Consider the following 24840-nt stretch of genomic DNA (forward strand, 5'->3'; position numbering starts at 1 on the left):
CATGACCTCAGATACAGAGGTGCTAATTTTCCTTCCGGTCACATCACACTCTGCTTTGATCTCCTCTCTTGGGAGGACAGTGTCATCTGCAGACTGTAGAGATGCAACTCTCAGGTTCCCAGACTGGAGATTCTCCAAGCTTTGGCTTCTTCTTGATACTCTGCAAATAAAATCACAAACAGGAGAGAAGACACAATGCCCAGTTTGACGCATTCCAGTGTTCACATTAAACAATTGTCCTTAGTGTGAAGCATGCAGACACAACTTACTCCACAAATACACACAGCTGATACCACAGATACAGGTTGTGTGCGGTCTTGAATTATCTGATCACAGATAAGATGGGAGTGGCAAACTCCCATGATCCATCAAATATCTTTGCAAGGACAGTGAGCTGTTCCACTAATCCATAGCCAGGGTTTGTTCCTTGTTACCTGAAGTTTGCCAAATGGACAGTGTCTCCACTCCAACTCACCAGTAGTTCTCAAAAGTGTTTTGGAAAGTCAAATATATGGAGGACCACCATTGGCCAGCTGCCTCATTACTGTAAATTACATGTTGTTATACAAGTACACATGTGAAAAATACTAATATTTTTTAACTTTAAATGGATGATCGATCTAGAGCACATAGTCGATGTGTTTACCTGCACACAACATCATCGTGATAAGGTGAATAACCCGGTTAAGGCAGAAGTCTGGTTTCTTAATACTCTGCATTTACATGCACAAGTAATCCTCGAGAGTTCTCCTTTGTAGAAAAGCTCCGTCGTCATTTAAACTGCGCAAAAAAGAGTTGAAAGTCGTCGGCCCCCATGAATCTGAAAATAACCATAACGCCAGTGATAATTGTCTTGTGTTTTATAAATCGGTTTATTCTATTCACAGGTTTCTTTTCCCAGATTGTGCGCAGCACACTCTATTCTGCTTGGCTGTGCGATTTGAGCGGCATACCAGTACACGTACAACTAGCCTAACATCCAGTGATGTTGGAATAATAAGAACGCAGGTGTTTTTACTTTAATAAGATATGCGTTAGGTTACTTGCTACTTGATAAAGTAATGGGACTACGTAACACACGTTACTTTTAATGTGTTACCCTACTGCTCTTGAGATTGTGTTGCTGAGTTTAGCACTCTACGCTCAGCTCGTCAACGAAAATTTAGTGGTTCCTGAATTACTAAAACAGATTATTTCAACCTGGAGAAGGAATAATGCGATCAGTAAAACATTTGACTCTGAAAATGTATTTTGTGGATGCTTCTACCCATAGCTGCCTAAAGCGTGTGTAAAGCTAACACATATGCCGGCTGACAAGTTCAACAGACATGCGCAGACTACAAAACCCTTAACAATAATCTAGTTAAGGGTTTACACGGCCTCATAATCGGTTTATTTGTGGAGAAATTGACTTCTGTTAATCGGGTTTCTCAGATGCCAATAACCCAGTTTCTCTATTCAGAATAAGGGCATTTTAGAAATTGGGTTTCTGTGAGTAAGAGCATGTAAACGCGCTAAATGGGCCACGTTGGGGTTGAGAAACACTGGTCTAAACTAAACTACATCAATATACAAGCATGTGCCAAGTCCACAAACCAACAGAATGATTTCCCGTTGTGATTGACCAAATTATATCACGTGTCCCCACCACGGCTTTCTTGTGTGAAGAAGTTGAAAACCATTCGTGGCACAAGCAGCATGGCAGATGAAGAGCTTGTGGCAAAGGACTACTTGACGTCAGTAGTGTGGCAGTGGTTCGGCTGTGCTCAGTCAGATATTGCACAAAGTCAAATTTGTCGGACTACGGTCGGCACTCCTGGAGGCAATACGTCAAATCTATTTAATCATCTTAAATGGACACACCCGAAGGAACATGCCAAGACTGTTTCAGTCTGGTCAGTACAACCCCACTGGTCTATATCTCGCATGGTCGTGAAGAGTAAACGGTCGTCGTTGACCAACGCATTAGAGAAGTTGAAAAAATATGGTAAAAGCAGCAAACGATAGAAAGAGGTGACTGAGGCGGTCACAGTCTACCTAGCTAAGGATATGGTACCCTTCAAAGCTGTACACAACGTGAGTTTTATGGAAATTAATGCACACTTTAGATGCGTGATATGATCTTCCAAGTCGCAGATATTTTTCTTATACAGCCGTTCCGCATATGTATAGCGATTGACGACCCAGGGTTGAGAAGCTATCGAAGAACGGCAAATTTTTTGCAATGACAAGTGACTTATGGTCCAGTCGAACATCCGCGCCATACCCGAGTCTGGATGCCTGGCAGAATTATTTTAATATTTATTTAATATTTATTTATAAATTTGGATTAATAAAGTATCTATCTATCTATGTAATACATGTATCTTTATATCAGAAAGAGGTGGCAATATCGTCAAGTCAAAGGGCTGCCCTGAAACTCCATTAAGTGGATCAGTTGATTTTGTTTTCCACAAACCTGTGATTGTGTAAGAAGAAAATCTTTATATCTAATATAAACAGAAGGTCAGCCTAATCTTTCATGTTTAAAATGTGTAACTGAAGTGCCTGGAGTTTAATTGGCTAGTTTAAAAGCATCGTGAAGTTGTTTGTACCTGAATTTAAAAGGAAATGTATTCTTCATCTGTTTCTACCTCCTCATCTACCTTTCTGCCTCTAATTTTAGCTGTTTGGTTTGTTACGTTAATTTTATTACCTTCTTGCACTTATAATGTTTACATTTAAATACATTTTTAAAAAAATCTGTTTTATGATTATGTAGCCGTTGATCCCAACTTGACACTGAAACTGTAAAACATTTTTTAATGTTGTGTGAAACTGCCAGAATTTTAAAAGTGCACTTGTTTATATTGGTTATATTTGTTATCTGTTAGCTGCGGATTACAGTTCTATCAAGAATGTTCATGTTTGAAAGTGTCAGAAGTTGACAGTTGCCCTTGTTTACATTTTATTCTTTCTAGAATTATTTTCGCATGTAATCTATTCACAACTGAATTCAAATTTGTTTGTTATTTAAAACAAAGTGTAACTTGGGTCTTAATGAGTTTGAGTCCGGAAATTCTCTTAAGCGTATGCCACATTGAAAAGCGAGATCGCAATTCAGATCGTGATTTTTGTATTAGGATTTTTTGGAAAGACTGCCCACCCCTACTTCATCGTCCCCAGTTCTTGACTGCCCAAGCAGAGTTCACCTTTCTTTGTCTACAGTACCACACTGCAGATACATGCAAATCCCCCTTCTTCAGGCTCAGAAAAATGACTTTGAGCTCCATGGCTTGGCAAAAGCAGTCAACATTTCTGTTTCCAGTGCAACTTCTATTCGTTGCATACACAGACAACTAAGAGCTTCTGTGAAGGCCAGGCAGTAGTAATGCATGTCAATTGTTGTTCTGTGCTGTTGATTCAGAACTCTCCTCCAAGTAAAACACAAAGCATCTCCATTACTGGAAAAATTATGTGACTTAGGCAACCAGGTGCTGGTTTGGGGCTTCTGTCTTCAACTATTAGTAAAAATGTTAAGTTAGAACGAAAACTGTGTGGCTGCCATATTCGTTATGTATATACAGTGATCCCTCGCTATATCGCGCTTCGTCTTTTGCGGCTTCACTCCATCGCGGATTTTAAATGTAAGCATATGTGAATATATATCACGGATTTTTCACTGCTTCGCGGATGTCTGCGGTCTACAGTACGTGTGCTTCCTCAGTTGATTTGCCCATTTGAATTCAAACAAGGGACGCATTTGAATTCAAACTAGGGACGCTATTGGCGGATGGCTGAGAAGCTACCCAATCAGAGCACGTGGTTAAGTTCCTGTGTGCTGCTGATTGGCTCAGCGACGGAGTGCTGCATTAACCAGGAAGTCTCATCTCACTCATTCAGCATTAACGCATGTTACTGCTACTGCTGCAGGAGCCGTGTCCAAGCGCCAACAGAAGATGCAAATGATTGCAGAAAAGGTAAACGTTTTGGATATGTTGAAGGAAGGGAACAGCTACACCGCTGCAGGACACCATTACAGCATCAATGAGTCCACGATTCTTTTTATTTAAAAAGGAGGAAAAGCATATAAGATCTACGGCCGCAGTGTCCTTTAACCAGGGTGCAAAACGAGTTGCAAGTGGACGTGATAAGGCAGTAGTCTGGATGGAATCTGCTTTAGGGATTTGGATTAAAGACTGCTGGAAGAACAACAACAGCGGTGCTACACAGTCGCCTGAAGAGGCTCCTTTAGAAGAGCTGTAACGCTATCCTTTGTAGTGCAGTAAAATTAAACTCATCGTTATCGGACAAGTCGTCGTGTCATTGTTGGTGAGTAACCATAATTAATTATTTACGTACAGTACTTATTACATGTACATAGTTTAGTGTCACTGTACACACATTTTACTGTATACAATTTTTCTTGCATTGTACGTATTTATTGCTGGTGATCTGTCTGTCGTAATGGCTGTAACGTATGTGATATCGGAGACGCTCGATATCTTTAAAATAATATTTAGGTTTTACTGTATGTAAACTGTGTTTACATACATAATTTCAATGAATCTTACCTAATATCTAAGAGAATACAAAGGGTTTATGCTGTATAATTGTGCATGAAATGTTTATAATAGTGTGGGAGAGTTTATAAGGGCTTAAAATATATAAATATAACCACATAAACATATGGTTTGCACTTCGCGGATTTTCTTATTTCGCGGGTGGCTCTGGAACGCAACCCCCGCGATGGAGGAGGGATTACTGTAGCCCTGTTATCTTACTAACATCCATATGCGTCTTATAGTTCAAACACCTTTTATGGGGTGTACTTACTTTTTCACATGCCTGCGAGTCCTAGTGTGTTTTGTTTGCATGTTATTTTGATCCTCCCGCATCCCAAACACACTCAGGTTAGGAAGAATTATTGATTACTGATTATCGAGTGGTCCTGCTGCATGTCTGCTGCTAGAGCGGGTTTTACCCCCTACAATATTTATAACAGAAATAAATTCGCAAAATGAAAAAAGGGGGTGAACGCCAGTCGAGGTGCATCACAGGTACACAACACTTGTTTCCATCTGGCAGGTGAAATGACCCGCTCAGTGTAACCCGGCAAGTCTGTGCTAAGAGCTCAAGTTGCAGCCTGGTGATTTACAGTTTCAGATGCTAACGGCCTGGCCAGGCCGCTCAACGTCAAGAATGTTGTGACTCTGTTCTGCCAGACAGGTTAATATTCATTTTTTGTAGGAGTGCCACTACACTTTATTTTCTTAATTGAAGACAGAGGTAAGAACATTTTTTTCTGGGCCTTTGACATCAGCCTTGGTGTGTGAGTTGTAAGTGCTTATGAAATACGACCTCTTTCTATATTTGTTGCTTTGATGTGCTGGACTTTTTTATTTCTAATTAGATGCAGATGAAGGATTTTTGGCCAAAAAACGCTAACCATGCAGAACATTCATTTTTCTAGTATTTAATGTTTGCTTCACTCAGTTCACCCACAGTAATAATAATTTTGCTTTTGTCTTTTTTCTTTTGAGTAATGCTCTTCATTAATGGCTCTGTATGGGTGAAGTAAGGCTAATAGCATTTCTAATTGTTCCATGAAGGCTTTCGGCTTTTTAAAAAAATGACACACCTAATTAAAGCAGAATTAAGTGTTTCAGTGTTTGGGGGGGTTTGGGTGTCTCTGTCTGGAGAGGAGAGCTGCAGTCCACTGATTTTTCCAACATGTGTTTGTTTCAGAAGTGGCCTGCCCTGCAAGTGCCCACCGTTAGAGGGGAATGCCTGCTGAAGTACCAGCTCAGACCCAAACTGGAGTGGCAAAGGTCAGTGACATGTGCTGGGTTACAAATTTGGACTTTATGCCGTCTTTAACACTAAACAAAAAAAAAAATGGCATTAAACATCTTTTGGCCTTAGAGGTGGGGAGTTGAACATTAAATGAAGACGCCAACATTTCAGTCAGGAGCATTTTGCCTTCCCTTGTATCACTCTGTCAAGTAGATGGGGGCACTCGGCCAACCAACATTCTGGTTTTGGATTAGTGCCTTTCCCATGAATTTTTCACATATGATACTACAAATCATGCATCTGTCTTTGAGGTCGGACAGGGTTGAACCAGCCAGTGATTCATCTTATCCCAGTGATGATAGCGGTGGTGGTGGTGGTGATTTTGGGGGGGGGGGGGGGGGGTTCAGGCATTGTAATGTGAAGAATTCCACTTTGAAACAAATGAGCGGCGCTTTAGAGCCAGTGTGCTGACTACAGTAGCAAATGGGGCCAAAAATATTTGGGCAGTAAAGCAGTTTTCATAATTCTGTCTCTGCGCCCCACCACAATAGATTTGAAATGAAGCAGTCAGGCTGTGATTGAAGTGTAGACGTTCGCTTTTAATTGAAAGGTGAAGTGATGAATACGTGATATCTGAGGTCCACGCGAACACAAATCAACACAGGCACTTATTTATCTGAGTTGGTGGAAAACAAACCTTAACAGTGGCATGAAGATTTCCTTTTTGTGACCACAACATAAAGTTTTGTTTTACTTTGATGATTTGGGTTTGACAACAGACGTGTTTTATTTTTTTTGATCTCTGCTGGACTTTACATTTCATCTCCTGATCCTGCCTCATTAAAAATCAACATCTTCTGTGTGGCAATACAGACACTTAGGCACATAACAGATCATGAAAACATTTCTGTGATACTGTATTATTATTTTTCTTATTCATTGTTTTACCAGGCTCAGGATGTCTATTTTTTTTTGCTGTTATTTTAATTTCCTTTTAATAAGAACTATTGGGCGGCACGGTGGTGCAGTGGTAGCGCTGCTGCCTCGCAGTTAGGAGACCCGGATTCGCTTCCCGGGTCCTCCCTGCGTGGAGTTCGCATGTTCTCCCCGTGTCAGCGTGGGTTTCCTCCGGGCGCTCCGGTTTCCTCCCACAGTCCAAAGACATGCAGGTTAGGTGGATTGGCGATTCCAAATTGGCCCTAGTGTATGCTTGTTGTGTGGGCGTGTTTGTGTGTGTCCTGCGGTGGGTTGGCACCCTGCCCGGGATTGGTTCCTGCCTTGTGCCCTGTGTTGGCTGGGATTGGCTCCAGCAGACCCCTGTGATCCTGTGTTCGGATTCAGCGGGTTAGAAAATGGATGGATGAAGAACTATTGTCTGTGGTCCAGTATGCTTGATGTTCCTTTTTGATTGAAATGCAACAAACTAATCACACAATAATTTGCATATATTGTGTAAAATGAAGTGGCATCGTCCCATTTTTGTTAGGCTATCCATGTCACACAAGGCAATGTCACGGTGGCGTATTTGGTGGCGGGCACTGCAGTCCCGGGCGGCACATTTTTGTGGGTGGCATTATTGGCATAAAGTCTCAATACAGTTCACGTGTAAGCAGCAGGGTTTGGAAAAATATCATCCTTGAATATAAAAATAAAATTATCTGATTTTTATCCACAAATGCTTCAAAAATAATTTTCAGACTGTCCTTCTGTGACCACATCAGACCCAGCAGTTGAAATTTATGATCAATAACAGAAATAAACATAAACATGACACCGATGATAATTTCTAGGAAGATAAACAACTAATTTATAATTTCGTTTCGTTATTAATCCAAATGCGTTCTTGCTCTGCGCAGAAAACATCCCCACCTATCACTTGTACACTATGCTGGTTCTGGTTTTCGCAGCGTAATTATATTAAACTAATAATAAGAACACGGCTAATCAGTGCGTCTATACTATAGTCTTGTCTAGTTGATGCTTATAAATAATTACATGTGAAAAATTGTTGCTGTTTCTCTATATATGAGTAAATCTATGCAAAATGTACCTGAATTTATGTCTCTGTCATTTTAATTTTCTATTTAAGTAGTTTAACATATTCAGATATGTTGGAGGGCGGCAAATTGAAGCACCGCCCTGCCCCGAGCGGCACAAACTCGAGCTACGCCACTGCATTCTCGGCTAAAAGAGCAGACTTGATAGAAATGCAGAACGTTAGCTAATCCCCACAAACCACTTGCTGTTCAGAAGGACACTCGATTGAATGGCAGAGCTGTTCCGTAGCTCAATCCTTGGCCATCATTTGGTCAACTTGCTTTTTGAATTCCATGTAATAAACAGGGGTGTTAATCAAAGACAAGCTGCAGACAAACATACACCATCATCTTAAGCTGAACTCTTGCTTGCTGTGATGCACACATTCATACAGACATGGACATGTAATAAGAAGTGAACTCTGATTCAATAGCAGAGGCTTTACCTGACCTTGAAAACTAAGTGTATGCATCTCATCAGCTCCTTTGGAGTCGGGGAAAACTCATGCCTGCATTGCTTTGCGGATTGAAAGCAGTCTGTGTTTCCAGAAACTGATCCTCCTGGAGCTCTTGGAGCTGGATGCTCTTGAATATTTCTGAATACCCTGGAGAAGTCATGAAATCAGGTGTTGCAAGCTTGAGTTCTGTGACCGTCTGTGGAAAGAAACTTACTACAGCAATGAACTCCACGCATCTCAAGTCTAATATCTGAAAGAGTTGCCCCTTTTTCTTAAAAATATTTGCAGGACTTGGCAAAAGCCTAAAACCCACATTGAGCTGAGGAAGACGAAAGACCACATGTCAAAGACAATAAATGGACAGGCAGATTTTTGCACCTGAATCCATAGCAACAATAATGCAAGTACAACCCAGCATTGGACAGAATTGCTTGATATTGTGAAACTGCTTTATCTGTACAAAGATAAATGAGCTTTCTCACGTTTGTTAGGCCTGAGTCACTCCTAAGGATAAGCAGAGACGCTCCATTATACTGTATGTGTGCATTTTCCACTTGTTTTTTGTGTGTTGACGGTGTCTTCGGTGCCACGTTTTCATGCGGAATTACCTGAAGTCCATTCCTGTCATGTGCAGGCATTTTGTTAAGCCGTATGTTTGTTGGGATATTCTGGTAGTGGGATAACCACTTTGCCAATTGTGATGACAGTCATGGCGATTGCAATCCTAAATGTGCCTAGAAGACAGAGTTGATATCAGCCAGTTTGTATCCAGGCTTGTCTTCAGACAACAGGAAAGTGCAGTTGCTGAGGTATGGTGTTCATATAATAATTTTTTCTTCTGAAAGTGGTGCTGTAAGAATTATGTTTCTGGACTTCTCTAGCGCCTTCAGCACAATCCAACCTCTGCTCCTTAGGGACAAGCTGACAGAGATGGGCGTAGATTCATACCTGGTGGCATGGATTGTGGACTGTCTTAAAGACAGACCTCAGTATGTGCGTCTTGGGAACTGCAGGTCTGACATTGTGGTCAGCAGCACAGGAGCGCCACAAGGGACTGTACTTTCTCCGGTCCTGTTCAGCCTATATACATCAGACTTCCAATATAACTTGGAGTCCTGCCACGTGCAAAAGTTCACTGACGACACTGCTATCGTGGGCTGCATCAGGAGTGGGCAGGAGGAGGAGTATAGGAACCTAATCAAGGACTTTGTTAAATGGTGCGACTCAAACCACCTACACCTGAACACCAGCAAAACCAAGGAGCTGGTGGTGGATTTTAGGAGGACCAGACCTCTCATGGACCCCGTGATCATCAGAGGTGACTGTGTGCAGAGGGTGCAGACCTATAAATACCTGGAAGTTCAGCTGGATGATAAACTGGACTGGACTGCCAATACTGATGCTCTGTGTAAGAAAGGACAGAGCTGGTTATACTTCCTTAGAAGGCTGGCATCCTTCAACATCTACAATAAGATGCTGCAGATGTTCTATCAGACAGTTGTAGTGAACGCCCTCTGCTACATGGTGGTGTGCTGGGGAGGCAGCATTAAGAAGGAGGACGCTTCATGCCTGGACAAACTGGTGAGGAAGGCAGGCTCTATTGTAGGCATAGAGCTGGACAGTTTGACATCCGTGGCAGAGCGACGGGCGCTGAGCAAACTCCTGTCAATCATGGAGAATCCACTGCATCCACTGAACAGGATCATCTCCAGATAGAGGAGCAGCTTCAGCGACAGACTGCTGTCACCATCCTACTCCACTGACAGACTGAGGAGATCGTTCCTCCATCACACTATGCGACTCTTCAATTCCACCCAGGGGGGTAAACGTTAACATTATACAAAGTTATTGTCTGTTTTTACCTGCATTTCTATTACTCTTTAATATTGTTTTTTGTATCAGTGTGCTGCTGCTGGAGTATGGGAATTTCCCCTTGGGATTAATAAAGTGTCTATCTATCTATGCTGCCACTTTTTCAGCAGATGGATGGATGGATAGAACTTCATTTGTCCTCAGGGGATGTGTTGCTTCCTGAATGCAGCACTAGTAATGTTGGGGGAAAATTGGATCCATTTACTGTACTTGTATAGAAGGAGTTTAGAAGCAAGTCACACATGGCATGTCCGATTATAGCTGACACTGGGCCAAGAAAGTCTCTCAGCTGGGTAAAAAGTGATTATTTTGGGTGTACCGTTGTTTTCAAAACACAGACGATATTCTGGTTTGCTTGTGAACGCGGTTTAGGCCTGATGGTGAATTATGTGGAGTAGGTCACCAACTGATTACCGTCACATTAATGTCCCCATGTAATGCGGAAGGCTGTTGTGATGTTTTGTACACGTCGCCCTTCAGAATTATGGCTTCACATGTATGCTAAGGTGATGGACTGTTGGGAATCTTAAAAGGTTTAAAAAGGGACATGTCTACATGGAGTTTACAAAGATTTGAGCAGGTTAATTACGAGTGGCATCTGCACTTTGTTCCTTCCTCTCCAGTTACTCAGTTTCTTCCCAAATCCTGAATACATGAAAGTCTTTAAATATGCCCAGTATGACTGCTTGTGTGTTGGCCTGTACGTGAATATGGCGCCTCATCTGCCTTGCGTCTAATCCTGTCAGGTTAGGTGCCGGGCATTAGATGTTGCTGAACTGGATTCAGTTTAGCTGAAGAAGGAATTTTCTGTTGACATCAGCGCTGATCTTTTCTTCAGCCATGACTTTAGCTGTAGAAACTTACTGTAAATTCATAGAGTGCCCTTAATGCATGAAAGGGGTTAATGCAGCCATATCCTACTCCTAAAATATTGTAAGCTGCATTGAGTAAATAAATGAATGTAACCCAGCAATTTTATCACTCTGATGGTATTTGTCTTATTAATACTGCATTTTGGAATTTGAGACGTTGTTGATCATTTAGATGTTCGTAATTGTTAGGAGTTGCCAAGTGTGTCTGCTGGCAGGTTTGTGTAGACTATATACAGTAGTATCCTGATTTCTATTTCTTATAAACCAGCACTGGAGGCATATGGAGGCACTCAGAGTCACACCGTACGTAAGAGGCGTGGATTAAATCGGCAAACTTTCACACTGCCAGCCATCAGTCTCCTCTTACCTTTGGTGGTTCTTCTCCTTTGCAGAGAATGTATTCCTGTGTCTGATGTTCCAGAGTTCATCGATGAAGCAAACAAGCTGCCAGGATTCTTGGAACGAGTGGAGGAATGCAAGAAATCCCTGGCTGTGGATCCCATGAATTTATCTGGTACTATCACAGTGTTCTAGATTACAATGAGTTTCCCAAGTCACTATATGGAAAGTTAAATGTTTGATGTTTAATTCAGGGTTGCGGATATTAATAAACTAAACTGTGCAGGAATCCTGCCGATGTTACACTCAGAAGTCCAAATTAACCTCGGCCTGCCCTGCTGCTCTGGGGTTCCGAAATCAATAAAATTTCTAAAGTTGCAGTGGAGGTGTTGCTTTTTCAGGATGTCCTCCACATGGATTACGTAAAATGGAGATGCAAGTCAAACTACAGTTGAATATCTTAAGTTGCTTCTGTGGCGTACCTTGATTCTTCAGGGTCCGGTTCTTGCAAAGCACTCAGTTGCCATCCATGTTCTGGTGTCTTTGTGCTAATAATATTCTCTCTGTTTTTATTCCCATTTTGGTAAAGTGGACTCGTTCCCTGAGGTGGTTTTCCTTGGCACCGGTTCTGCTCTGCCCATGAAAATCAGGAATGTCAGTGCTACACTTGTGAACATCAGGTACAGTAGAAGTTTCAGTTGTCATTCTTCTTATTTCTGAACTACTGTCAGGTCTTTGTAAATAAATTGTTCCTGTGTTTCATCACTGTAAAAAAAAATTAATCCATTTTTATATAGTTCTCTTACAATATGTTAACTATACACATAGACCAAGACACTCAAATGAGGACTAAAAAGCAAAGGTTTGAGTTTACTGAGGTAAAGATAGGGAAATAAAACTCGTCTGTACGATCCATCTTTACAACACACTGCAATGCCTAAATTAACCAGAGGTGGCAGTGCAAATCCTGTCTTAGGGCCGACGGTCAGTAACTTGAATTTACTGTTCAGTTTCACTGAATGACAGAATTGTATGATAAGAAAAATAATCAAAAAATAATAAAGAAAAATCAGTACAAAGGTAAAAGGATCGAGTGGGGGGGGGAAAAAACACGCAGGACATGACATGCACATGGGTTGCCCAAAGTCGCATAAAACAAAGCTACCAATAAGTACAAGAAGCAGCCTAGCTTCTTGCTTAAGATTTTATGGATGATGTTGTTTTTTTTTTTTTTTTTTAAACAGCTTTGCAAAACATCGATAATATGTTATATTATCTCTATAATAATAATAATATCTATAATATGCTACCATGGCTGTTCATTTGTCTGCCCAGGATTTTAAATCACCTGTAGCTCGCAAACCGTTTCACCTATTGACTTGAAATTTGGTACACATATACTACGTGGCATCTACTATCCGCTTTCAAGGTGATGATTTGTATTACTCTTTTTATTTTTATTTTATTTAATTGTTGAATCAACTCTTGGCACCACGCAGCAGGGCGGCCGTGCGGCGCATGTGTATGGGCGCCGTTCTCATTCCCCACCACCTTCACTAATCATTCTTCTGGCAGATTGAAGACTTAAGTGCCAGCTTAAGTGAAAAATTAAAGAAAACATACTACGTAATTGCAACACAAAAACTAACAATCAGTTTTAACGTGAAAAGATGCCGACGACAGAAGAGAAGCAGTGGGCCGCTAGGGTGGATAAAAGAAGAGCTGCTCAGGAAGTAGCAGGCGCATCAACCTCTGAGCAAACGAATGATAAACGTACAGAGACAGTCTGAAAACTAGGAATGCTCAAGTCAAGTGTATACACTGCACATTATCGTACAGTACGCCGTTACTGGTACTTAATAATCCCTTACGATTCGTGGGGGTTGGGGGTCATTTCCCAAAGCTCATGTCCATAGGTGAGGGTTCAAACATTGATCGGCTGGTAGAAAAAGCTCGGCTCCTTCCTCACTGTTACAGATGGCTATAGCGACCACATAACTGCCACTCACTGCCCCGATCCCCCTGTCGATATCACCATCCCCTTTTCCATCACTCGTGAACAAGACTTAAACTCCACTTGTGGTAGTAACCCACCCCCCTTGGAGAGGACAGTCCACCTTACTCCTACTGAGGACAATTGTCTCTGGTTTGGAGGTGCCGCTTCACAGTCACAGTGTCCCGGTGCATGCTGCAGATCACAGCCCAATAATAATAATTAATAATTCTTTATATTTTTATAGCGCTTTTCTCACTACTCAAAGCGCTCAGCAATTGCAGGTTAAGGGCCTTGCTCAAGGGCCCAACAGAGCAGAGTCCCTATTGGCCTTTACGGGATTCGAACCGGCAACCTTTCGATTACCAGTGCAGATCCCCAGCCTCAGAGCCACCACTCCACCCTGATGAAGCCAACAGGACAGCGTCATCTGCAAAAAGCACAGACATGATCCTAAGATAGATAGATACTTTATTAATCCCAAGGGGAAATTCCCATACTCCAGCAGCAGCACACTGATAAAGAAACAATATTAAATTAAAGAGTGATAACAGTGCAGGTATACAGACAGACAGTAACTTTGTATAATGTTAACGTTTACCCCCCCGGGTGGAATTGAAGAGTCGCATAGTGTGGAGGAGGAATGATCTCCTCAGTCTGTCAGTGGAGCAGGACGGTGACAGCAGTCTGTCACTGAAGCTGCTCCTCTGTCTGGAGATGATCCTGTTCAGTGGATGCAGTGGATTCTCCATGATTGACAGGAGTCTGCTCAGCGCCCGTCGCTCTGCCACAGATGTCAAACTGTCCAGCTCCGTGCCTACAATAGAGCCTGCCTTCCTCACCAGTTTGTCCAGGCGTGAGGCGTCCCTCTTCTTTATGCTGCTTCCCCAAGACACCACCGCGTAGAAGAGGGCGCTCGCCACAACCGTCTGATAGAACATCTGCAGCATCTTATTGCAGATGTTGAAGGACGCCAGCCTTCTAAGGAAGTCTAGTCGGCTCTGTCCTCTCTTGTATTGGCAGTCCAGTCTCTAATTTATCATCCAGCTGCACTCCCAGGTATTTATAGGTCTGCACCCTCTGCACACAGTCACCTCTGATGATCACGGGGTCCATGAGGGGCCTGGTCCTCCTAAAATCCACCATCAGCTCCTTGGTTTTGCTGGTGTTCAGGTGTAGGTGGTTTGAGTCGCACCATTTAACAAAGTCCTTGATTAGGTTCCTATACTCCTCCTCCTGCCCACTCCTGATGCAGCCCATGATAGCAGTGTCGTCAGCGAACTTTTGCACATTGCCACCAAACTGGCTTTATAATGACATTTGCTGAACTGTTTGGCTTGCTGCATGGTTGACTAAAAACGGTTACAGAGGATGTTAGAGGTCAGTGTAGAATGGAGGTGCAAAAATGAATCTTGGGAGACTGTTGTCATGGGTTAAAAAAAAAAAAAACTTGAATAATGAAAGACCTGAGAAGGAAGGCAAGGCCACCATGGGAAGTGTGTTGCTCTACTCCTCAATACCCCATGGGTCCAAAAATTCTACAGTATAGGAAAGTGTGAGAAGGATGTACAGATTAGAGGGGGTACCACCCAACCATTACAGCCTGAGGCTCTGCCATCTTAGCAGTAGGCATATTGGGTGTCATCCATCGAGGTTGTACTTGGGGTAACTGCCTCATCCATAGGCAGCCACTTTTCTGCAGCTTTAGGCACACAATTGGAGTTGAGGACATTTACGGTTAAGGCTTGTAATGAGTGAATACAGAGTTGTATCTACAGTCCTGCTTGATTGCTGTACACTCTGTTTACGGTTTCTGATGATAAATGCCGCAGCAGTCTCACTTGGCTTGGTTTGTCTCTGATCAGTGTCAGTGAAAAGACACCCCAGGCTGACACCTGAATAATAGACAAACACAGAGGTTAAATCGGAGGTATTAGAGGTGAAGTGGGGGTCCGACTGTGACACCCCACGACAAAATAGTTACAAAATGAAGAAGCAAAGAAGTCAACTGAATAAGGGGTTTAATTAGCCGGCAGTTAGTTGCTAATTAAATGATTAAAAAAAAAAAAATCGTTGGCAATCGAAGGACAGAATTTGTAGCTCGCTGCGCTTGTTTTAAGTGTCCATTTGGCTCCTGCGTCAATGTGTGCTTTATGTTCTTTGCTGTTTCTTCATTATTTGACAGATTGGTTTGCTAGGTTCTATAGAAAGGGGGGCCGTTCTTCTATATTCCTGCTTATGAGACAGGACTTTTTATACAGTTGGTTTCCACTCTGCGTAGATCTGTCAGAGTGGCGTAGTCTTCACTACTTACACCTTTCCCATTTTTATCTCGCTTTAGTCCAACACAGGCAATTTTGCTCGACTGTGGAGAAGGCACTTTTGGACAGCTTTGTCGTCAGTATGGCAGCGATGCAGACAAGGTCCTGAGCAATTTGTCCGCCGTATTTGTTTCACATTTGCATGCGGATCATCACACGGTACGTACCTGTGCTCTTTCTGCTTGACTAAACTTTGGTTAGCTCTCTGAACGGGTGACATTTCCTTACATCTCTGCAAATGTATGTCACTTTCTAGTAAAAAGCCAAGGTTAAAAAGTTCCACAGAGAAGATAGTTGACTGAGACAAATTTCCTTTGGAAGTTATCAAACCAAGTCCAAGGCAACTCTTAGTTTCCAAAGTTTGTCCTTTGCCGTGATTAAAGACGTAGTTGGAGAGAGGCCAGATGCAGGCCTTTCATTGACCTTATTCTATCAGAAGGCTGTCCAGCAGCATGTGATTTACATAAAATCTTTAAAAATTAACAAAGATGCAGTTTGCTGTTTTGCAAAGTACATAGCGTGGGTATCAGGTTTTGTTAACCTTCTCTTAACCGTTTTCTCACATTTACATCAGGCAGCATAATTTTACGGCTCTGTGTTCTGTAATTACTGAGCTTTTGTACAAAGCTACATTTTCCCTTGGTACAAATAAAATACTATAGATCCATTCTTGTGATGAAAAGTGCACAATGTAATTGTATTTACACTTTTACAATGTGCAACAATGAAGGAGATGCGACTTGCTCAGGGTCTCCCAATAATCAAGATTACGTCAGCCTTTTTAATGGCTGTGGTGATTGTCGTACCTGCCAGTAGGGTTTCTAGTGGGTGAATTGACTCACTTAGGTTGGCATGGTGCGTGTCTTAGGCCTTGTGATTTACAGTGGTGCCTGCTACGGTGTGTGTCTAAGTCGGCAGAACAAGAATAGAAATTTTCTGCCTGACTGGTTAAAGAATGCGTTCTGCTCCTCACTGTGGGGTATCAGTACCACTCCGGCAGCTTCTAAAGGTAAGGGAGGATTTTCAAAAATATGAGGGGTGCGTTCACCCGTCTTTGATACCACTGCTCATTTTGCAGAAATATAAAGTCATTTGTTCACTATACTTATTTTGCACAGGCTTTTATGCTGTCACATGTTGTCCAATGGCATGTAACAAACGGCACGCTTCTGTGACGGCTTTTACTGTACGGGGCTGGTATTTGTCTAGTGACAGTTTAGCTCAGTTGTCCTTGGTCCCTACTAAGCTAATGTGATTCAGCGAACAAATGATTTTTTTTTTTTCAAAATTAGTACAAAGGAAAAGCCAAATAAAGCAATATGTGACCAAAAAGTACACAAATCAACGTGTACGAAGAGCTGGCATGTGTTTGTTCATGTTTTGCCTGTAATCGGCTTTAATCTTTCACTGTAAGAGCTGGTGACTTTTATCTGGTAGTATCAAACCTGGACTGCCCTAAAGGTGTACACACTGAAATTTAGACAGTTTTTAAATTATTTATATCAGTTAAGCAGTTAACACATTTATGTGCTATAACAACTTTTACAGTGATGTGTGTGTGCTTGTCTGCATGTCTGTGCGTGATGAGACCAGGGACACAAATACTCTGAAACATCTCAATTGGAAATGTGCTTCCCAGCCACATACTGTATATACACAACTGCACAGTCCCACCTGACCTTTAGTTTTGTGTTAAGAAGCACTCTGAAGAGGAAGAACAGTGGTGGGTTCCCAAATCCATTCATGCCTTAGGAGAGGTTTTTCTTTTTAGAGACGTATGCCTACTGTTGCAAACCTCAACTGGCTTGTGATGTATGAAAGCAACAAAGAGAAATGTTATAATTTCCTGGTATCCGTTTTACTGTTAGCAGCAGGCTTGGTGTTTATAGTTCACTGGAAATGCACAGAGAAGGGTGTGGACTGGACTGTGGTGCACTCAGGCCGTACCTAAACAAATAGAAGAATAATAATAATAAGTGCATGATGTTGTCTCCTCCTCTTCTTCACAGGGCCTTTTACAGCTGCTGTTACAGCGAGAGCGAGCTTTGGTAAGTAAATGCATCCTGAGAGGCATTGATTCTTGGGGAAACTGCAGAGTTCCCACCTTAGACAACAGTAAGTAAACGCTATTGTTTATCTCGTAGAAATCGACATTTGCATTCGTGTCATTGAGGAGGTACAATCTAAAGTGGTCATTTTTGGAAGGAATCTTTAATGGGGTAGACCTTCATGATGGGTTGAAATCTACTGATCTCCACAATTAAAGTTCTAAAAGCCCCCTGCCCTAAATCTCTGCAGAGAGGGGCTTCAGATAATTTATAAAATGATTCATTGTTCAGAGTCACTGTAGACAGGCCAGGAAATCAAAGTCCCACCACATATTTACAAGTCACATAGAAAATTAGGAATTTTAATTATGCAGAGTGCGGTTTTTGAGCAGTATCTTTTAATTTTATATAAGTACACTGCTAGTAGGAATAATAATTTTATATAAAGTACATTGCCACTAATAATTTTATGTAAAAGCATATATGGATTCAGAAAATAAGCATTCAGATGCTTTCATTTTCTGCACACTTTATTGTAATTTAATTTTAAATAGATAAATTTGCCATTTTTGAACATCTAATCATCTCTCCATAACATATAATTACAAAGTGAAAGCATGTCTTCAAAAAGGTTTGCAAATTTATGAAAACTCAAAACTGCAATCCGCCATTCATAGAAGTATTCAGACCCCTAACTCCTTTTGTAGGAGCCCCTTTGGCAGCAATTCCAGCTTCTTGGGTAAGTCTCTACAGGCTTTGCACACCTGGATTCGGGCAGTTTATCCCACTCTCCTCTCAGACTCCTTTAGATTGAATGGTAAGCGTCTCAGCTGCCATCTTCAGGTCTCTCTACGGTTGTTCTATGGGGTTGAAGTCTGGGCTTTGGCTGGACCACTCAAGGACAACTCGACTGTCCTGAAGCCACTCCAGTGTTGTCTCCGCTGTTTGCTTTGGCTCATTGAACCATTGCCCCACCTAAGGTGGCGTGTACTATGGACTTCTCATCCTTCGCTCAATTCTGACCAGTCTCCCTGTTGTCCGTAGCATGATGCAGCCACCAGAATACTTCACTTGTGGGATGGTATTAGGCAGCAGATGATTAGTACCCAGAGAGTTGCATTTTTGTCCAATCAGACCAGAAAATCTTTTTCTCATGCACTCCAAGTCCAGCAAATGCTGTCGTTTGCCTTTTTCTCAAGAGTGACTTCCATCCAGCCATTCTACCATACACTCCTGATTAACTGAGTGCTGCTGAGTTGGTTGTCATTCCAACAGGTTCTCCCATTTCAACAGTGGATGTCTGGATTGGCAGGACGACCAACTCTAGGAATAGTCCAGGTAGTTCCAAACTTTTTATTATGGAGGTCAACAGAGAGTTCCTTGGGCTTTTCACAGCTTGGTTTTTGTCCGGACATTAAGGCTGAATTGAGGGGCCCTCTATACACAGGTGCACGTGTGTTTTTTCTAAACGATGTGCAGTTTGTCACAGGTGGACTCCCTTCAAGTTCTGGACCCAAGAAGAATCGAAGCCAACCGGACACACCTGAGCACAGTTTGGAGTTCCACAACAAAGGATCTGAATATTTCAATGAATGAGTGGTTTCAGTTCTTGACTTTTAATAAACTTGCAAACCTTTCTGAAAACATTTGCACTTTTCCGTTACGGTTTATCGATGGGAAACAATGGCAAGCATATCTCGTTTCAAGTATATCTGCAACACAGTAAAGTGTGCAGAAAGTGAATTGGTGTGAATATGCACTGAACCCACTGTATGTGCACACCATATAGGAGAGTGTAGCCCACACCTACCCAGTGTGCCATGCTGTACCACGACAGATGTTTGAAAGCAGACTGTAACAGCAGTGTCTTCTGTTTGAGTTTGATTACAGAGAAGACCGTGAGCCAGCCTGCTGCATAGACAAGTTAGAAGAGATTCAGGTCCATTGAATTTTGGCAAAAATGGTGGTAGAAACGTTTAGGAGCAGATGATTACTGTTGGTTGAAAGACCATTGAGAAGGATGCTGTAGTGCTGCTAAGAATTGTCAACTGAGACCGACAAAGATCTGTGGACATGTTTGCTTTGCAGGTGATGTCAAGAGACATTTTGGAAAAGCATAACGGATGCAGAAATGATATTAGAGGATTATACGAATAGTTAGACAAGTGCATGAAACTATTTGGCAGTAGTGGTGATTCGTGGTGAAGTGACTCGACTCATGCCAAGCTTAAAAGCACTTTGCTTTTTCTGGCAGATGATTATAAATATTTGCATGATTGAGCCAGATATTGAGCTTGGCCTGTAGCTCAAGTGCTTACAGGAGTGACCTGGATAGCATAAATATCAGCAAGGAATATAAAGTCATATGACTCGGAGAGAGCAGCTTGATGGTAAAGAAAATGATGTGCAAATGCATAAATGTAGGTGGTTCCATTTTCTGTTGGCACAAAAAATGTCAGTAAATAGAAACTCAAAAATGTCTGCAGCAGTTAATGGGGGAAAAAAAACCAAAGAATTGAACAAGTAGTTTGCTAATAATGTTTAACACGAGAAGTAAATGTATTGGAATCAACATAGAGCAATGGGAGACATCAAAGGAGAGCGAAACAGCAGAAGATCTTTAATTATTTAGCCTGACAAACTGACCTCGGCTTGACAGATACGAAGTAAACTGTTCAAGGACGCCATCGGACACTGCAGGTTTTCTAGGTCAAGCCTGATAATTCACAGTCCCACGTGCTCTCTAAAGATCTAGAATGCAGAAACCCAATTTTAGTAGCTGAACATTTAAGACCTAGAACAAGGAGATCTCTGCACTGTGGTGGTCTTTAGACCCCAGATAGGTCCGGTCTTGGGTAAAATTAGAATACATCTGGATTGGCAGCACCGTTTTTCAGATATTTTACAGGGAAAAAGAAACCTCTGCCATTTTCGGTGAATCTGAGACAAGGCCACATTGAAGAATAATGAAGGGTCACTGCGGACTTCCAAAAAAAGATGTTTAAATTGGGTCTTGTGAGTAGCAAGTGCTCTTTAAGAAAGCCACAGTGATGCTGTTACCACAGGTGAGGACGAGATTGATGTGCTGTTAAGTTTTGTTATTTAACTACGGTATTGGGGCCAATGAGGCCTTGTAACATATTTGTTATTTTTTTTTTTTTGTACAATTTTTTTGTAACATTTTATTGAATTTATTAAAATCAAATAACATTCCGTACAAGCAAGTCCTGTTTTACAAAACTAGGTTTGAAACAAATCAACCCCCACCCACAAGAAAGAGAGCTAGGCCAACAGAATAAAACTTTAATAGTAGGAACAATAAGTAAATAAATAAAAAAAAGGGGATAGAGAGTCCTCTATCTCAATTTAAATGATTATCCTAAAATGTTATTTATCAGATCCTGCCAGGTTTTGAAAAAGTTCTGCACAGAATCCTGTAAGTGAGAATTTGATTTTTTCCAATGTCAGATAGTATATAACATCAGTTATCCCCTGACTTAACAGAGCTGAGTTAGGATTCTTCCAGTTGAGCAAGATAAGTCTACGTGCCAATAGTGTAGTAAGTAAAGGCCATTACAGTTTGTTAGTCCTTCTCCACTTTAAGCCCCTCTGTGAGCCCACCAAACACAGCTGCTACTGGATTAGGGGGATTGTGACTACTTGGCTGTCTGAAATGTTAATTTGGTACATGTCACCCAAAACATGTGGCCCAGTGAGGCTGGAACTTGATTGCAATGTTCACAGGTTGCATCTTTCCCAAGAGACATTTTGGACAATTTTAAATTAGACAGATGCACTTGATATATAATTTTAAGTTGAATAATTGTATGCCTTGTACATATGGAGCTTGAGTGAATTCTGTGCATGGCTGCCTTCCACTCGTTTTTCGAGATGTGGAGTAAGAGATCCTTTTACCACTGTACTCTGGGATCTTTGAAAGGGAGGGACTTTAAAAAGTTTTTATATATTACAGAAATGCTGTCTATTGTATCAAAAATTAAATCGAAGGTCCCAAGACTCTGCATCTAGTGACATAATAAAAGTATGTTAAGTTTACTTGTATATAAAGCAGACTGTAATAATCTTGCGGTCTTGTATGTATGTTATCATCCAATTGACGCTTAGTAACCACAAGGAGACGCCAGAGATCCCTAGACACAGAAATACAGTCCACAATATCTTCTTATATAATACGCTAACATGGCTGTCCGTTTGTCTGTCCAGGATTTTAAATCACCTGTAGTTCGCAAACCATTTGAACTATTGACCTGAAATTAGGTACACATATACTATGTGACGTCTACTATCTGCTTTCGGGGTGATGAATGACCTCCAAGGTTATCCATCCATCCATTTTCCAACCCGCTGAATCCGAACACAGGGTCACGGGGGGTCTGCTGGAGCCAATCCCAGCCAACACAGGGCACAAGGCAGGAACCAATCCCGGGCAGGGTGCCAACCCGCCGTAGTCCAAGGTTATTCCTTTTTATTTTATTTTATTGTACAATCACCTCTCGGCAAGTGGCGCATGCATACGGGCGCTGTTCTCATCCCTACCTCTTCATATCTTAAATCATTCTTGAGGCAGATTGAAGACGTTACAGTAAGTGCCAGCTTAAGTGAAGAATTCAAGAACACATACTAAGTAATTGCAACACAAACACTGACTTAATCAATTTTAATGCGAAAGAAGAGAAGAAGCGGGCTGCTAGAGTGGATAAAACGAGATCTGCTCAGGAAGCAGCAAGCACTTAAACCTCTGAGCAAACGAATGCTAAATGTACAGAGAGAGGATAAAAACTATAAGTCAAGTGTATTCACTGCGCCGTTACTGGTAAGAGTATAAATACAATAACAGTTTTTATTCCACAGAGCACCTTCTAATGAACACCTCTCCAGTAGTTAGCCACAATCTTCTATATAAAGCAGACTGTAACAATCTTGCGGTCTTGTATGCATGCTATCATCCACTTGATGGTCTGAATGTTTCTAGTGTTCTCCGTAAAAGCAACCGATAGTTTTATCATGAAAAATCCGTAGTATTATTTGTTTGTGACTTAATATTTGTTTTTGTTAACTATTTTCATCTTGCATTATTCTTATTGTAACAATGTTGTAGTGGTAATAGAATTAAATCAACTTGATAATATTAATGTAATCGTTTTTTTCGTTGACAAAACTTCTACATGTAAAAACTTATTACTACACCACAAAACAAAAATTAATCTGTCAAGTTGTTTTTTGTTTTTTTTTTTTTTAATTTTTCTCAATTAAAAAAAATTTTATTTTCCTCCTGGGCAACGCCGGGTATTTCGGCTAGTTTCACTATATATTAAAATGCAGTTGCAGGCACTCCAGTGTTTACTCGCACAGAAGGGTTAGGGTTGGAGACCAAACTTGCAAAAAGTACAACGGACAAATATATTCTTCAAATAAGGATGCATTTTGACCGCACCAAGATTAACATGGTTGAAGTCCCAAGTGTGAATGCAGAAAATTAATCTTTAGTGAGGTGTTGCATTCTGTGTTTTTTAATGCTTATAAACTTCAAGCTGGATGTAGTGTGGTGCTCTATTTTCATCAAGAAAATTCTCATCGTCCTCTTTGAATAACTTCCATGCAGTTTCCTCTAGCTCCCTGGCAGATGGTTGATACACTTGTCACTGATGGCGTTTCTGATTTGGGGATCAGCAAAAATGCCTTCCTTAATCTTGTAATCAGTTATTCTGGGAAACATTGGTCTCCGATATCAAACTCCTTCACCATAGTTGTTCATTACCTTCATAACACTCTTCATTAGTCCAAGTCTTATATGAAAAGGAGGTGAAAGTATCTTTGTCTGATGGACAGGTGATTTGTGCCGCACTTTGTACCCTGGAGGAAGTGTTTCTGGAGCAGGCAGTTCATTTTAACGTAATGAGACTCTTTAACATGGAGGTCCCATTCAAATCAAATTCAGTTTTATATGTCACGTGCACTAATCCGCACTGCACAAAATGTAGTGAAATGCTTGGTTGCTAAACTCCGGCACTGTGCATTTGCAGCACCCTGCTGCAGAGCCAATACTTTTAAATTGCCACAGATGTTCCAGTTGTAGTCGTTGTACTGCATATATATACTTGTAAGAAAATTCCAAAAATAGACAATTGTAGTAAACCAGTACATGATGGGAAAATATAAAGGAGATTTTTGTGATCAGCAGGCCAAAATATGTAGCTTACGTCAAAGCATTTAGGAAGCAAAATCTTGGTTGTCCATTGTTATCGGTCACATTCAGCTTTTTGTTCTCTATTTAGTAGACACCAAATCAAGTCAAAGTCAAGTTGGGGAGCATGCACTGGTACAGCACGTTACCACACCCACTACATGACGAAACAGCTCGGGATCCAGATTGGCAACCCTCCAGGTAGACATGCGGTCCAGTCCCACCCTCCGGAAATGACCTATCTGCCACAGCCAGGTGTTAAGTGGGAGACCCCCTTGACCTGGTCCAGCCACTCGAGTCCCCAACAATGAGGATGTTACGAGCCGGATCACCCTTCTGGGAAACGTTCCACGTGGGCGTAGTGCCGTAACTGACGCTCCCTCACAATGCAGGTCATGTGCCTCATTCGGGACTCCATGAGCAACACAAAGTCAAAGCAGTGGTACCCAAGGATTTTCCGGAGAGACACACATGGAGTCCAGTCTTTGTCTCGGGTCACTGGATAGCGTCCATGTCTCGCAACCATATAGTAAGACAGGAAGCACCAGGACTAGAGTTAGACCTTCGTCCTTTTGCTTATATATCGGGAGTGCCACACACCCCTTTCCAGTGACCTCCTGACCCCCACCCCCCCATGCTCTCCCAATTCCTTCAGTAGTAGACACTAAGACAGCTAACAAAATGAACATATGTGTGATACATTTGAGTGATTAGAAAATATGATTTTGGCCAAAACAACTTAACGTGTTAACAGACAGCTAGCTCTGCTTATGTTTCATTAAGTACATTTATTGTTGTTTTCTTTTAAATCCTCAACTGTATATTTGCATTGTCAACCCCTGACGTCTCAAAGTGTCAGGTCTCCTGTTAATGTCCCAATTGTCCCAGCTTTACCTGCTTGTGCTGCTGTAAGTTGTAAAG

At 41.6% G+C, this 24840-nt stretch overlaps 1 protein-coding gene across 2 annotated transcripts in view; it reads left to right on the forward strand.

The window, feature by feature from the left end:
- The window catches only part of elac2 (elaC ribonuclease Z 2), a 59040-nt gene that overhangs the window by 21339 nt on the left and 12861 nt on the right, over nt 1-24840 (forward strand). The window contains exons 14-18 of one of the 2 annotated variants that reach the window (XM_028819842.2): nt 5728-5810; nt 11406-11527; nt 11942-12032; nt 15687-15825; nt 17676-17714. In XM_028819842.2, coding sequence (XP_028675675.2) covers nt 5728-5810; nt 11406-11527; nt 11942-12032; nt 15687-15825; nt 17676-17714 — 474 coding nt within the window. The remainder of the gene's footprint in view (nt 1-5727; nt 5811-11405; nt 11528-11941; nt 12033-15686; nt 15826-17675; nt 17715-24840) is intronic. The other variant, XM_028819843.2, reaches the window with a different exon arrangement.

This window comes from Erpetoichthys calabaricus, chromosome 14 (genome assembly GCF_900747795.2).
Source record: "Erpetoichthys calabaricus chromosome 14, fErpCal1.3, whole genome shotgun sequence".
Classification (NCBI taxonomy): Eukaryota; Metazoa; Chordata; class Cladistia; order Polypteriformes; family Polypteridae; genus Erpetoichthys; species Erpetoichthys calabaricus.